Raw genomic sequence first — 14,331 nt, forward strand, 5'->3', positions numbered from 1 at the left:
CTACGGAAGTGCTACCCACAATGCAACGCTTCAGAAATTGACGTTAGCCTCGGAGCATGGACGCACAACGCCGAATTACTGTGCCTAGTGTGGCCGCAAGAAATCAAAATAATATCAGTTTTATAAAACCGATTTTAGCAAATTCGATTTTATCCCGTAGTGTAGACGTGGCCTAAGTCAGGCTGCTTTGTTTCTCATCAACTGCCATCTTGTGATACTTTCAGCACCATCAGTTTAAGAATCCAAGCAGTCAGTTGCGAGAGAGCCAGAAAACCCTGTGAATCCAAGATGGTGGCTACAGCTGCTGCAAGTGAGGAGGAGCATCTGCCGCACTGGGACTGTCATGTGGCAAGGTTGTGTGGGTACCGATAAGATCATGCAAAGCCTTGCTCCCACCCCAAGGGTTACACCTCAGCTTTCCAGTGAGGGCGCGGTGCAGTCTCACATGACGTCATTTGGATGAGCCAGTCACGTATATGCTACACAGCGACTGATCTGAAGCCGAAGTCTGTAGGTTGAAGACAACCCCTCGGAAAATTAGCCTATCAATGCCAGTCTACATCTGCTAACTCTCCACTTCCCACCCTTCAAATATAAAAGTTACGGGTGTCATGAGTGTCTGAGCGTCCTGAGCCTCTGTTTGCCAGAAGTTGGGACTGGGTGTCACATTCCTCTCACAGAAGCCAGCATTCTCAGGGCTCTGAAATGCTCCAGACTTTTTTTTTTTTTTTTTTTTTTTTAAATGCTGGGGTCTTTGACAAAACTCTTGGCACATCTGTTGGTGCTTCATTGTTTTGTGCACATGTGGCTTTGAAGGGGGTATCACATGCCTTTGTGACTCTAGTGCAACCCAATACCGCCTCAACAGCTGCCACAGTCCACATCAAGGGTCCCATAGCATAGCAGAGTCCTCCACAGGCCAGTGCCTTTCAGACCAAAACAGATTCCGGCTACAACTGAAGATACTGCTACGTTGCAGCTGGAGGTGCGATTTCCAGCTTGGGTAGATGCATCTGTGCTAGCTTTGACTGCGCCACTGTGCTAACAATAGCAGAGTAGCTGCAGTGGCCCAGGTGGAGGCACAGGTTAGCCACCTGAATAGATAACAAAGGTCTCACCAGGGGTTGTATAAAGGCACCACCCAGGCCACCACAGGTACACTGATATTTTTAGGATGCTAACTTAATCAGAGCTAGTGCGGGTACATCTACCCAAAGAGGGATTTACAGATCCTGCTGCAGCATACACATATCCTTAGAAGGTGGAGTGGAGTTAGGGTTTAAAGTACGGCCCAGTTATTGCAGGATGATGCAACTTCACTCATTTGCAGAAGCTTTAGGACTCAGACAGCATGTTTAAAATTACAATGTCCAGGGACAGGAGAATGCACCACAGTAAATCCATGAGAATGATCTCCAATCTGAGAATACATGTGACCATGTCTTGAGCATGGACTTCTGGGTTTTGGACCCTGAAAAGACAGGCAATTTGGAAGTAAACCCCAAAGGGGAGGAGGTCACAGACGGCTACTCTGAGACTCTGCACTGCCTCGCTGCTCTCTCTGCGGAGGGTTGATTGTGAATGAGCCCTGTTTTGGTCCTGATCTGCAACTGTGAACATCTAACCCTACTTCAAGTCAGAGCAGAGAAGCAGCACCAAATAAAAGGAAGATTGGGGACCCGAGAAATGGGGAGCCCATACTTAGGAATTGCCATACTAGGTCAGCCACAAAAAACATCTAGTCTAGTATCTGGTCTCAGACAGTAGCCAGCACCAAAGACAGGTGCAAGAGCTGCCTTAGTTGACAATCATGAACCTATCTGGCCAAGAAGGGTGTCAGCTTAATTCAGACAGACAGTGCTGGAGCCAATCTCAGTGGGCCAGACAGGCAGGAGACAGTGTTAAATTACATTTTAGTGGTTTCAGACAATGACTTGCTATTAAATCAGGGCCAGGCAATCACAAAATTCGACATATTCTGAGTTTTTAAAGTCATGCGACTACCTTGGCCACTCTGATTGCACTTAGCAATTTAAGGCGACCTAGGTAAACCCCAGTCCTAATCCATGGAGCATCCCTTCCCCAGCTGAAAAACAGAATGTGTTTCTAGCTAGAGAACATCAAAGAGACCTTTCAACTTTTTGCTGAGGAGCCAGATATTCGAGACTAGCACGTAGATGGTTTGCATTTATTTTTTTAAAATACACAAGCGAGATTTCTAAAAAAGTGGCTGATCAGAATCAACAATTCTGTTTAAATTGTTCACCTGCAATCCTCACCATGAAATCTCAACGCCTAAGGCATCTCAGATATAAAACAGTCTCTACCGAATTATTTTAAAACGTGCAATTTCTTCCTTCCAAAACAGTGGTCTCCACTCTTTTTATGCACAAGATCACTTTTTAAACTTAAGATCTATTTAGGATCTACCTCGCCCCTTCCCCGAGACCCCACTCCTTCCTGGAGGTGAGTTTTATGTAACAAGTAGAAGAATCTGTCTCCCTAACAAAAAAGTTATTAGCGATGCATGCACACTAATTTTGAACCCACTAGCATCATGGGCTCAAAAACGTCTAAGATTGTCCTCTGCTGAGGAGCCCACCCACAACAAAGGGGTGCAGCGAATTCCTGCCCAGACAGTTTAAATCCTAGGTGCCTTAGAAACACCAGACACATGGTATGAGCTGCAAGACAGACCACTATCTTATATCTGATCAGACCTGTCTCTCTCTCAGCACATCTGAAATCTGGCAGCTCTCCTCAGTTTAAAATTACAGGGAGGGGAGAGTACATGGGGGGAGAGAGGAAAAGGTTAGTGAGCTCTGTTGTGAATCCAAAACTCCCCAGGGTCAACCCATCCCTAAATTTGACTTGCCACACCCATTACTGAGCTAGCACTTTAAAGCCCTGTCAGTACAAAGTACAAGAGGATAACTGGGGAGGAGGGCTTGGAGAGAAGAAGAGAGATTCACCACCTAACAAAGGAGTGGGCAAATCTTTTGGCCCAAGGGTCACACTGGCATTGCAAAACTGTATGGAGGGCCAGGTAGGGAAGGCTGTGCCTCCCCAAACAGCCTGTCCCCCTCATTCGACCCCACCCTGCCCCTTGTCCCCTGACTGCCCTGACTCCTATCCACACCCCCACACCCTGACGGGGCCCCCCCAGGACTCTCACACTTACCCAACCTCCACCCCCGTTCCTCCTCCCCTGACCCTGTCCCATCCCCCCAGAACCTCCGCCCATCTAACCACCCCTTGCTCCCTGTCTCCTGGAACCCCTCGTCCCTTATCCAACCCCCCGGCCCACTTACCATGCCGCTCAGAGCAGCATTGTCTGGCCGCCGCACCACCCGGCCGGAGCCAGACATGCTGCTGCATTGCCCTGCAGGAGCTTGCAACCCTGTGGCCCAGAGTGCTGCCTGCGCGACGGCGTGGCTACGGGGAAAGGGGGACAGCAAGGGAGGGGCTGGGGGCGAGCCTCCTCAGCCAGGAGCTGAAGGGCCGGGGCAGGACGGTCCCGCGGGCCGTAGTTTGCCCACCTCTGATCTAACCAGTGTGAGGAATGAGTTAATGGACTGAATAAATCATGGGCCACCAGAACATTACGCTAACAAAAATGAACAGGACGAGAAGATGGCTGATGGGAAGAAAAGGGTTTTTTTTAAAAGTCTTAGTCCATGTTAATAGTTGTAGTGGCATCATTTCAAGGACATGAATTTGTCTTTTCCCTTCCCTCCCAATGCCACAATTAATGGCACCTCTGGCGGGGAGTGATCAGGTCCATAGAAGAGCTATTTAAGTGATGGAGCTATATTTTGTAACATCACTTCAAAGCCAGCCTCCTCCCTTCCCAGTTTTATAAGTTTTTCAGTTGTTAGAAGACACAATATTATTATTTAAAACAAAACAGGTCTTTGACTGCCCTTACCCTGTAATGCTGGTTACCTGAAGCAGCTATGTTAGAAATATAGCTGTATTTCACTTATACTCCGTTTTCTAACATGAAATTTAATAGCACTAGCAGATTTGCTCATGCCCCTAGTGCGTAAATTTGAATTTTGCATTTGTGTGCCCATTAGGAAGGCATCAAGATTTCACTCCATCAGACATGGAAAATGCAGCCAGTGCTGTATTGTACTTGGATTCTATTGTGCCTACAGGCCAATTAACATGGTTTCAGCCAATTTCTTTATTAATGAATTGGTGATCTAATGACAGTCTTGGTCTTTTATCAGAATCGCTTGATTTTAATTCTGTAGAACTCTACTGACTTTATCCCTTTTTAGTTCTAGAAGATTTCAGTGTAAGAGATGTAGGCGCCAATAATCACCTGGAAGATGACAAACTCCATATTGAAAGCAGCCAAGTATACAATTTATATTCAGCTTGTTTGGACTATACTTTACCATCTCCGCCTTTATGCCCTATAAAACTTCCCACCCACCTACCGTCCAGGTCTTCCATAATGCAGCCAATGTTTACTTCAACATTTTTTGGAGAAAGGGAGATCATTCTCTCTGTCTCGTAACACAAGACCAAGGGGACATTCAATTAAATTAAAAGATGGCAAATTCAAAACTGATGGAAAAAACACTTTCACACAATGTGTAATTAGATCGTGGAACTCACTGGCATGGAAGTCATGGAGTCCAAGAACAAGATTATAAAAAGAGACTAATTATTCTTGATAGCCATATGAATAGCCAATGACGGCAGAACTTCGAAAGGAATATTAAACCTCAGACTTTGAGGGTTAAGCCAGTCGCTAACAAGGAACCCAAAAGAGACCTAGCGTCAGGGGCAGATTAACCACATTTGCTTACTGTGGGGTTCCTACGCTGCCCTCAAAGCATCCAGTGATGGCCATTGCCAGAGACTAGATACTAGACTAGATGAACCTCAGGTCTGATCCAGTCTGGAATTCTTATATTTTTGCCATACTAAATCTCAAATTCATATTCAAGTTAGCAGGTTTTCAGAATGAAAACAGAAAGCTATTTCAACAGAGCCTGCCATTGTGAAAAATCAAGACTGGATTCTTGGGACCACTCTCTGATGGCTGGTGGAGCTGCAGATCACAACAGCAGTGCAAAGGGTGTGGGGGGGGGGTGCGGGGAGTATAACTTGTGTGCATAATTCAGCAGAAACTTCTAGCCAGGAGCAAGAGACTTCAGCACTGCAGAGATTCCTCCCCACTCCTGCCTGGCTAGAAAGATGTTTGTGGCAATTTCAAGGCCTTGGAGGGATGTATTCTGGGGAAGGGAGGAAACAGTCTGATCCTCATCAGTGGGGGAGGGGGAGGAGTGGGGGAGGGAGGAGTGCTTTCTATATTTTTTTTTCCTGAGACATTCTCTAGTACTCCATAGTACAGATGCGCTCTTATTCAACCCTACGGGATGATTCACCAAGCCCTATAGAAAGGTTACTGCTTTCTAATAAATTTTAGAGAACTTTTCCAGAAAATAAGGAATACGAAAGACAAACCCATGTCCATTTCTCTCTCTCTCTCTCACACACACACACAAAGTCTCTTACTTTTTTCTTACTGCAGTAGATCTGCCATTTCTTTTCTGCTGGAAGTGCAAACATGGCTTCTCGGTGTTTGTCTGTGAGGTCAAGTTCATCCTGGGGGGGAAAAAAAACACAAACACACAGAATTTTAATCACAAATAAATAAAAATCAGGTAGGTAACGTAAGTCAATGGAGAGCTACACCATAGCATAATGACCACCACATAACCTCCCTCCCAAAGACTATTGATTTGTCAGGATCAATAATGATAAATTATCTTTATTATTATGACTTCTGTTTGACTTTGGCATCACAGTTGGATTCCAGGAGCAAGTAGGATGTAAATCTCTTTGCACAGTTCCTTCTGGAAAACCCCTTTATTACATTTAGAAAGACATGAACTATACCAAGTACACCCATCCAAGCAAGAGCTGGACCCAAACTTCTTATATATTACAGAAGGCTGAAAGTAACTGTACAGAACAGAGAGTTAAAGCTTCATGTGGAGTAGTATGTCTAAGACAAGCATGATGCAGAATGGGTAACTAGGACCTTCCCAACCAACTTGAATAATCACTTCTACTCTGCATATCCTCATGGAAGCAGACTACTCCAATTATCCACATTCTTATTTGTGTGACAGCAGTACCTAGAAGGCGCAACCAAGCTTGCTACCCCACTGTCTTAGGTGTGGTATAAACACATAGCAAGAGCCAGCATCAGTCCCAAAGACTTTACAGTCTTAACACACAGGACCAGCAAACTGCTGGAGAAAGGAACTGGTGGTATCCTCATTTTACAGATGGGGAACTGATGCACAGCAAATGTAAGTGACTTGCCCAAGGCCACACAGAAAGGCTGTGGTAGGGGCAGGAATTGAACCCAAAACTCCAGAGTTCATTCCAATGCCCAGAGTTTGTATGAGCATGGCTGTACAAGGGATGCGAGAACTCACTTCAATAAGTGAGGGAGGCAAAGACCGATAGCTCAGTGGTTTGAGCATTGGCCTGCTAAACCCAGGGTTGTGAGTTCAATCTTTGAGGGAGCCATTTAGGGAACTGGGGTAAAAATCTGTCGGGACTGGTCCTGCTTTGAGCAAGGGGTTGGACTAGATGACCTTCTGAGGTCCCTTCCAACCCTAATCTTTTATGAATCTACCAGATTTGCTGCAGAAGTCTCCTGTATCTCAACACTCTGTCTACTCTGCTTTGCAACTGGAAGACCTATGGAGCTCAAGGCAGACCATGGTTGTGACTTGAAAAAGAACACAGTATCATCCTGAAACTAGTACCTGAGTTCAGTGTGCCACAGAGAGTCCTCCCTCCTGCCCAACTCCATTGGCAAGAGCTGGAAATATTAGCAGTATTTTTATAATTAAGGAATTCATGAAGAGACACTCCACTGCCCTCGGGTTTCCGCTGTGCTAGGGTGTTTTGTTTGAGACAGCCATTACGTTGGCCACATTTTTTGCTTATGGAAAAAATATCTATTTCTACTTTCAAGTCTCGTTAAGAAACATGCCAGTCATCAGGAGACTAGAACATTCTCACAGCATCAAGGTCTTCGGCAGTTAGATGTACATCAAGGCTTTTAATCGGGAAATTAAATAAATCCATATCCAGGCAGAGCAGAAAGGCGTTTTTCCAAAGTGAACACCGATCCTAGGGATGTGGATTTTCACCAGCCTAAAATTATGTTGTCTGATGGATGTTCTGGTGCTGCAGTTAGACATTTTGACCATCCATCATACAAATGGCCCCAGGAACAGACCAGTGCGTTCATCAACCTCAGGATCTGAGACACAAGCTCTGCAGCTTTTGTAGCATACACGAGTTTGTCTAGCTGAATTTTAATTTATTAATAAAATTATTTGTTTTTTTCGTAAGGTGGCAGCCTCCAGGGGCCCATTCAGGGATCAAGGCCCCACTGTCCTAAGCACAGTGCAAACACAGAACAAGAATAATGGTCCCTGCCTCAAAAAATGTACAAGGCACGCAGCTAGGGTTGCCAGTTTTGGTTGGACGTATTCCTGGAGCTTTCATCACATGACAATCTTTAATTAAAGATTAACCTTTAATTCCTAGAGACTCCAGGACAAGCCTGGAGGGCTGGCAGCCCTACATGCAGCAGTCCAGCTGGTATAATCCAGGCACACATTCCATTCAGCATAATCCAGGATATACGAAAGTAAGTCTACGTCTTGTAAAACAAAACCTAAAAACTATGGCCACGCATGCACAAAGCAAACCAGTTCACAGTACAAGTCACCCTCTACAGAGGCATGTACCCTGGGTTTTTTTGATTACAGTAAAAACGAAACTAAGTAGTTTTAAAAACTGATGCTTTATCATTGAACACCTCCTTTGGTAGAAGCTATTGTGCACCACAATGCTATTCACTTACAGTACATTTCTAGTGCGTAGAAGGGGAAAAAAAATATAGTCAGAAGTGAGCTGGATACAAGTTTATCTAAAAATCCATTGCACATATTTGATTTCACTTCCCAAAGACATTAGCCCAGTTCGGAACAGGTATCTTGGAATATTTTCAATTACATACAAATTAAGGAGCTTTAAGTCCTATATTTATTGATCACGTGTTCAAATCAATGCGCAAACTGACTTTGCTAGTATGTGCAAGAAGATTTACAGCAACGTTCTGGATTTCTAGAAGCACCAATTACTACAGCAATCATTACGGTTAAAAAAAATTCTATTAAGCAAAATAAGTTGATAAGGGAAAGAAAAAGGAATAAAAATCCAAGCAAAAAAGGGCAAAAGAACCTCCCATCTTTTTTCAACCACACACAGTCAACAAACCCTGCATTAGGGCATGATCCAGCATCCACTGAAATCTGTGATGATGTTATGGCTAAGGAAAGGACGGGGGCTTGAGAAATCAAGGCTCAATATTTGACTCCGCAACAGGCTTCCTCTATAATCTGCGTCACGTCACAATCTCGATGCCTCAGCTCCTCATCTGTAAAATGGAGTTAATGCTGTACTTCCTCTCTCTCATCCTTGTTTATTTAGACTGTACAGCTCTTTGGAAAAAGTGACAGCCTCTCACTATGTGTGTGTGTAGTGCCCAGCACAATGGGGCATTGATCTCAGATGGGGGCCTCTACACACTCTGATATAATAAACGTTATGAAAATGGTTGCACAAGTCTAACCAATGGCTAAACATGGGAGACGTAACTTTAAAAACAAACTCCCATGGGGTATGCTTTGTAGACTGCCATTGCTTTATATTTTAAAGTTAGACTCTCAATAATATTTACTGCACTGTAAACAACTTGTGCAGAAGTCAAGATTTATTGACTTAAGTGGAAATAGAGATCTAGGCAAAGACAGAACTGGGTGAAGAATGGATGTTTTGGGTTCCAGAGCAATTCTGAAAATTTGAAGGAAAAATAAAAGTTTTGTTTCAGGGGGTTGAACCAAAACCAAAACTTCTCCAAGTTTTCAGTAATCAAAAAATGTCAAGTTTGGTTGAAACTGTTCATTTTGAGCTGACTTGAAAAAATTTGTTTTGAGTTTAGGCATATTGACAAAAACAAAGGAGGATTAGTCTGACAAAACAGCCAGAGGAAAAGGTGGTGGTCGTGGTGGTGAGAGTAGAACACATGGTAGATGCGTAGACTACAGATTTTTACAACTTGAAAATGTATCAATGTATTTATCCTTAACACAGTACATTTCACTGCATTCAACTTCCAGCGTTTAACTGTAGAACACAGCACTGTGTTACTCAGAAACACCTACGCAATGACATCCTACATTATACCTGAAAGAGGCATGTTTAAGTCAACAATGTGGCAACAAATGAACATGAAATTCCCCATAATCAGTGACTAATGAGTGTTATTGTCAGCAAAAACAAACAGAAAAGTGAAGGCCTGATTCTTCACAGTAGTTTAGATCCATGGAAACTAGGCTGTACTGTGTGTGTAAGGCACTTCTGGATTTGGGATTTTATGTACTACCACAGAGGATTTCTATCCCATTAAATCCTCCCAGAGTATTTCTATCTCCATGGACACGCAAAATGAAGCAGCGACGGATTGTCCTTCAACCCCACAATCTCTTTGAAACTGGGGGAAGGAAGAAGAATTCTATTTCAAGTTTTTGAAGCCAACAGTTCAACACTCGATTTACAAGGTTCACTTGCAACTCTGCCGCAGAGCCAGAAAAGTGCATAGTTGCAGTGTGCAACCTCAAATTCCTGCGTAGATCCAATTAACAAGCATGCACTGAATCAGACACCGGGAAAGTCCCGCCAACAATTGACTTTGTAGCCCATTTGCGTGCTCATTCTTAAATCGGGTGAATCTAGTCCCCGTCTCAATGACAGAAGGAGAACACAGGCTAGTCTGGCACAGTAGAGGCTGGATTCTTCACACACACACACACACACACACACACACACACACACACCCCTCTACCTCCTTCCATTGCACTTCAGCCCTGTCCTCCACCAGCCTTGCCACTCCACTCTTGGCACACTCCCGCAGAAAGATTTGCCATTTTAAATATTCCATTTCCATTACAACTAAGGCATGTAAAATAATGAACACAGTCTGCTACTAAAAGGAAGTCTCTACCCAGAATGTTTTTACTGGAAACTGATATGCTACTTTCAAATATTTATCCCATACAGTTAAACTATTAACCTTTAGATGAGGAAACCCACTTGCACGCCCAAACTCTATTTGAAGATGAGTTTGAAAACACATTGGAGATTTAATTCAAAAGGCTTTATAGGTTGCTTCTGGAAGGTACAACACAGCAACGTAACGATTTGTTTTGCTAATGTTTCAAGGCATTTCACTGGAAGCAACTGTGGCTGCTCTGAAGTCTCTTGCCCCTAAGCAAAAGTAGTGCCAGCTGCTAATATTCAGTTTTTCTTTCAAAGTTAGTTTTTAAACCAGGAGGGTTTTAAGCCCGTTACTTTGAATGGTGAACTGTGTAGCAAAGAGCATTGGGAAGCACTACTGTGTGTTTAGTGTAGTTTCCTTTCCAGGAGAGAAAGCAGCAAAATTTAAAGCGTGGGGTGAATGCTGTGTCTGGAGTAATAGCACTGAAGGGTTCAGAAGCAAAGGAGAATGTAAGAGCTAGAGTGAGCAAGGAGGGTAAGCCATGCCAAACAAACAAGAGTCCCTGCCTTGAAAGCGCTTACAGTTTAAAAGTGCAGCCACAAGAAAGAGGGCGCCAAGCTGGAATGCTCCACAGAACCAGTGTTTTTGGAAGGGAGCTTGCCAGACATTCATCACAGGTTGTTCTAACAAGGCACAAAAACTGGACTATGCAAGCAAAAATCAGACCTAGGAAGCAGGAGGTGGGAATGGAAAGACTTGTGCAGAAGTTAGGTTGTACAAGAACCTACATGGCCAACAGAAATTAGATAAGAGACCTCTCAATCTAGCACACAAAAGGTATAACAAGATACAATCGCTGGAAATTGAATCTAGACAAATTCAGACTAGGAATAAGATGCACTTTTGAACAGTGAGGATAATTAACCAATGGAACAATTTACCAAGGGTTGGGGTGGATTCTCCATCACAGGACATTTTAAAATCAAAATAGGATGTTTTGCTTAAAAAAAGATGCTCTAGTTCAACCACAACTATTGGATCTGAAGCAGGAATTAATACAGGGAAATCCTATGGGCTGTGTTATGCAGAAGGCCAGACTAGACAATCACAATGGTCCTTTAAAATCTACCAGAAGTTTGAAGGACTTCGATCTTGATGCAGACAGGAGCATAAGCTACTGGAGGGACCTAAAAAAGGGAAGACATGACTGATGTGGTAGGAGATGTTTTTTATGAACCTGGAGGGGAGAGGGACAGAAGAGGTGGGGAGTCATAGTGGTGATCACACTAGAAGTTGAGATGAGAGATAACATGGGCATGACCAAGGGATTTCAGAGCATTTTTATTCTTAATTATTTTTGTTAATATATTATCTGTATCATTCCAGGGAAAGACACAGGACTTAGCAGAGCTGGGATATGTTGGAAAAATGAGGCATCGTCGATGAAAGAAACATTCAACTACTCAAGCAGTAAGAGATCCAAATTCCAACCCTGACTAGTTGGTGTAAAACTCCACTCACCAAGGCTCTGCAGTAGGGCACGGAGTATCATAGAATCATAGAATATCAGGGTTGGAAGGGACCTCAGGAGATCATCCAGTCCAACCCCCTGCTCAAAGCAGGACCAATTCCCAGACAGATTTTTGCCCAGATCTCTAAATGGCTGCAGCAAGGATTCAACTCAACCCTAGGTTTAGCAGGGCAATGCTCAAACCACTGAGCTATCCCTCTTCCCTTTACTATCCCTCCTCCTTTTGTACTATTTTAGCCAAACTCATTAGTGTCCTTCCCTCCTGGGAAGATCTGCTAATCTAGTAATTTAACCCTTTCCTGAGTGTCATGTATGTTACAGTGGAAAGCTTGCGTATTCAGTAAACCAACAAATCCCAATCAATCAGTGAAAGTGGCAGGAAGGGAGGAAGTGCTGGGCTTTTACAAAAAACTCTGTAATAAAGTTCAGCCATCACCAATTCATCCAGAGGAAGTTTTAAAGTGAAGTCACTTGGTAAAAATAAGTTTATCACATGGGAATACAGGAATGACAGCACCAAGGAGCATCCAAATACTCAAGGGGAGATTTTCAAAGGCAAAAAGGGCAGCTAGGCACCTATTTGCTCTTGAATATCTCTGGGAGTTGGGTAGCTTGGAAAATCTCCCCCTTATTTTATATCCGCTGGTATTTAATAGCATCAAAGTACACGTCACAACATGATCCTGCCAACCCTTCGGATGGACACCAGGCTGTTGTGATTGGATCCAGCTCCTGAATCTATCATGTTTCTAAGCCCCTGGGTCTGGAGAATGACCGATCATGGTCCTCATTCTAGGTCTCTCAAGCGCACTCCCAGGGTGCAGACCGCACATCCAATGCCCTTCTTGGGCAATGGGACTTTGCAGTCCGGCTGCCTGGACCCTGGAACAAGTGCCACAGCCCTCCCAGTTGCTTAGCCAAGTTCCCCAGGGTCCACCTGGCTAGGAGCGCTCTAATTTCCCAGTTTCACCATTCAGGGACCACACAGCAGTAAAACAAGCACACATGGGCTTAGCAATGGAATTTCTTGTTTCCTTTTTCCCTGTAAACAGCACTAGAGCCAGATCGGAGAAAAACAAACTCCTGGCTGCATTTCCCTTGGTGTGACCTTACCACCCCGAAGAGTCCTGGGTCTGACCAGACTTCTTATGCCAGGAGGTTCTTCCAACCTTCTTGGTCACGTGTCATGCCTCTGGCAGTGGAACGACCTCTTGCTTAGAAAAGCAGCCTCCTTTGAAAACAGTCTGTTGCCTTTCTCACCCATTTCTTTGGGGAATTTCCAAGCTCCAACTCCCCTTCCCTGTCCACTCATCCCCAACTCTGGTTGGCTTTGGGGTACACATAGTCAAATTAAATAGCCCCTGCGAGCAGAAAACCCACTGTTCCACTAAGGCAGAGCCACTCAATGTTGATTTCCTTTGATTCCTCTGTCACTGCTTCCCAAATGTGGCCTCTCCTGTCGATGTCTAGTCCCGGCTACAAGACAGATGCTCTAAATAAACAGTGACGGTTACCCTCAAAGTAGCATTCAAAAGACAACATGGAACGCATAACTGGGTGCAGATCTATTCCCAATCTGTCACAGTGTCAGCTGGAAAAAACTGGGCTATGTCCATGCAAATCAAACTAATCAAAGCTGGCAGCTCCAGTTATTGCATCACAAAGAGTCAGTATATATGCATATCTCCATGGCACATTCAGGGACCACACAGCAGTAAAACAAGCAACATGGGCTTAGCAATGGAATTTGTCCTGTTCTGTTTTGTACAGTGCCTAGCACTGTAGGGGCCTGGTCTGTGACCGGGGCTCCTAGGTGCGACTGCAATACAAATAAATAATAATCTGCCAGTCAGTGTTGTGACAGACCCAGGCCAGTGGGGTGCAGGAGTCTGGTAGAGGGCAAATATACTGGTCACTGACTGAGTAGTTTTCTGTTCCCTAAGTGACCAGAGCAGGGGTTGCCCTAGAGTAATCAGGAATCTGCTGGAACCAATTCAGGCAGACAAGCTGATCAAAGAGAAACTGCTGAGCTTCAGTTTATCTGCAAATTTGACACCATCAGCTCAGGATTAAACAAAGACTGTGAATGGCTTGCCAACTACAGAACCAGTTTCTCCTCCCTTGCTTTACACACCTCAACTGCTAGAACAGGGCCTCATCCTCCCTGATTGAACTAACCTAATTATCTCTAGTGCTTGCCATATTACACCTGCTCTGGAAATTTTCCAACTACATGCATCTGACGATGGGTATTCACCCACGAAAGCCTCATGTCCTTATACGTTCTGTTAGTCTATTAAGCGTTGCCAGCAGATTCTTTGTGGTTTTACAGATCCAGCACCTACACGGCTATATCTCTGATACATAAGTGATTAGAGAACCACCTGCAGCCAATTAAGGCGAGGCTAACAGGCACCTGGGTCAATAGGAGGCTCACTTCAGTCAGGGAGGGAGGAGCCCAGAGGAGAGGAAGTGCGTGTGAGGAGCTGTTGGAGCAAGGGGCACAAGCGAGCTGAGAGTCGAGTTATGGGTGACTTGCGGGAGGACTAAGAGTACCATGCGTTAATCAGACACCAGGAGGCAAGATCCTGTGGTGAGGATAAAGAAGGTGTTTGGAGGAGGCCATGGGGAAGTAGCCCAGGGAGGTGTAGCTGTCATGCAGCTGTTACAGGAGGTACTATAGACAGCT

At 44.4% G+C, this 14,331-nt stretch overlaps 1 protein-coding gene across 3 annotated transcripts in view; it reads right to left on the reverse strand.

Moving 5' to 3' along the window:
• The window catches only part of DAAM1 (dishevelled associated activator of morphogenesis 1), a 177,984-nt gene that overhangs the window by 85,005 nt on the left and 78,648 nt on the right, over positions 1-14,331 (reverse strand). For all 3 annotated transcript variants that reach the window (XM_032782373.2, XM_032782372.2, XM_032782371.2), the window contains exon 3: positions 5,536-5,625. In XM_032782373.2, the coding sequence (XP_032638264.1) occupies positions 5,536-5,625 (90 nt within the window). The remainder of the gene's footprint in view (positions 1-5,535; positions 5,626-14,331) is intronic.

This window comes from Chelonoidis abingdonii, chromosome 4, assembly GCF_003597395.2.
Source record: "Chelonoidis abingdonii isolate Lonesome George chromosome 4, CheloAbing_2.0, whole genome shotgun sequence".
NCBI lineage: Eukaryota > Metazoa > Chordata > Testudines > Testudinidae > Chelonoidis > Chelonoidis abingdonii.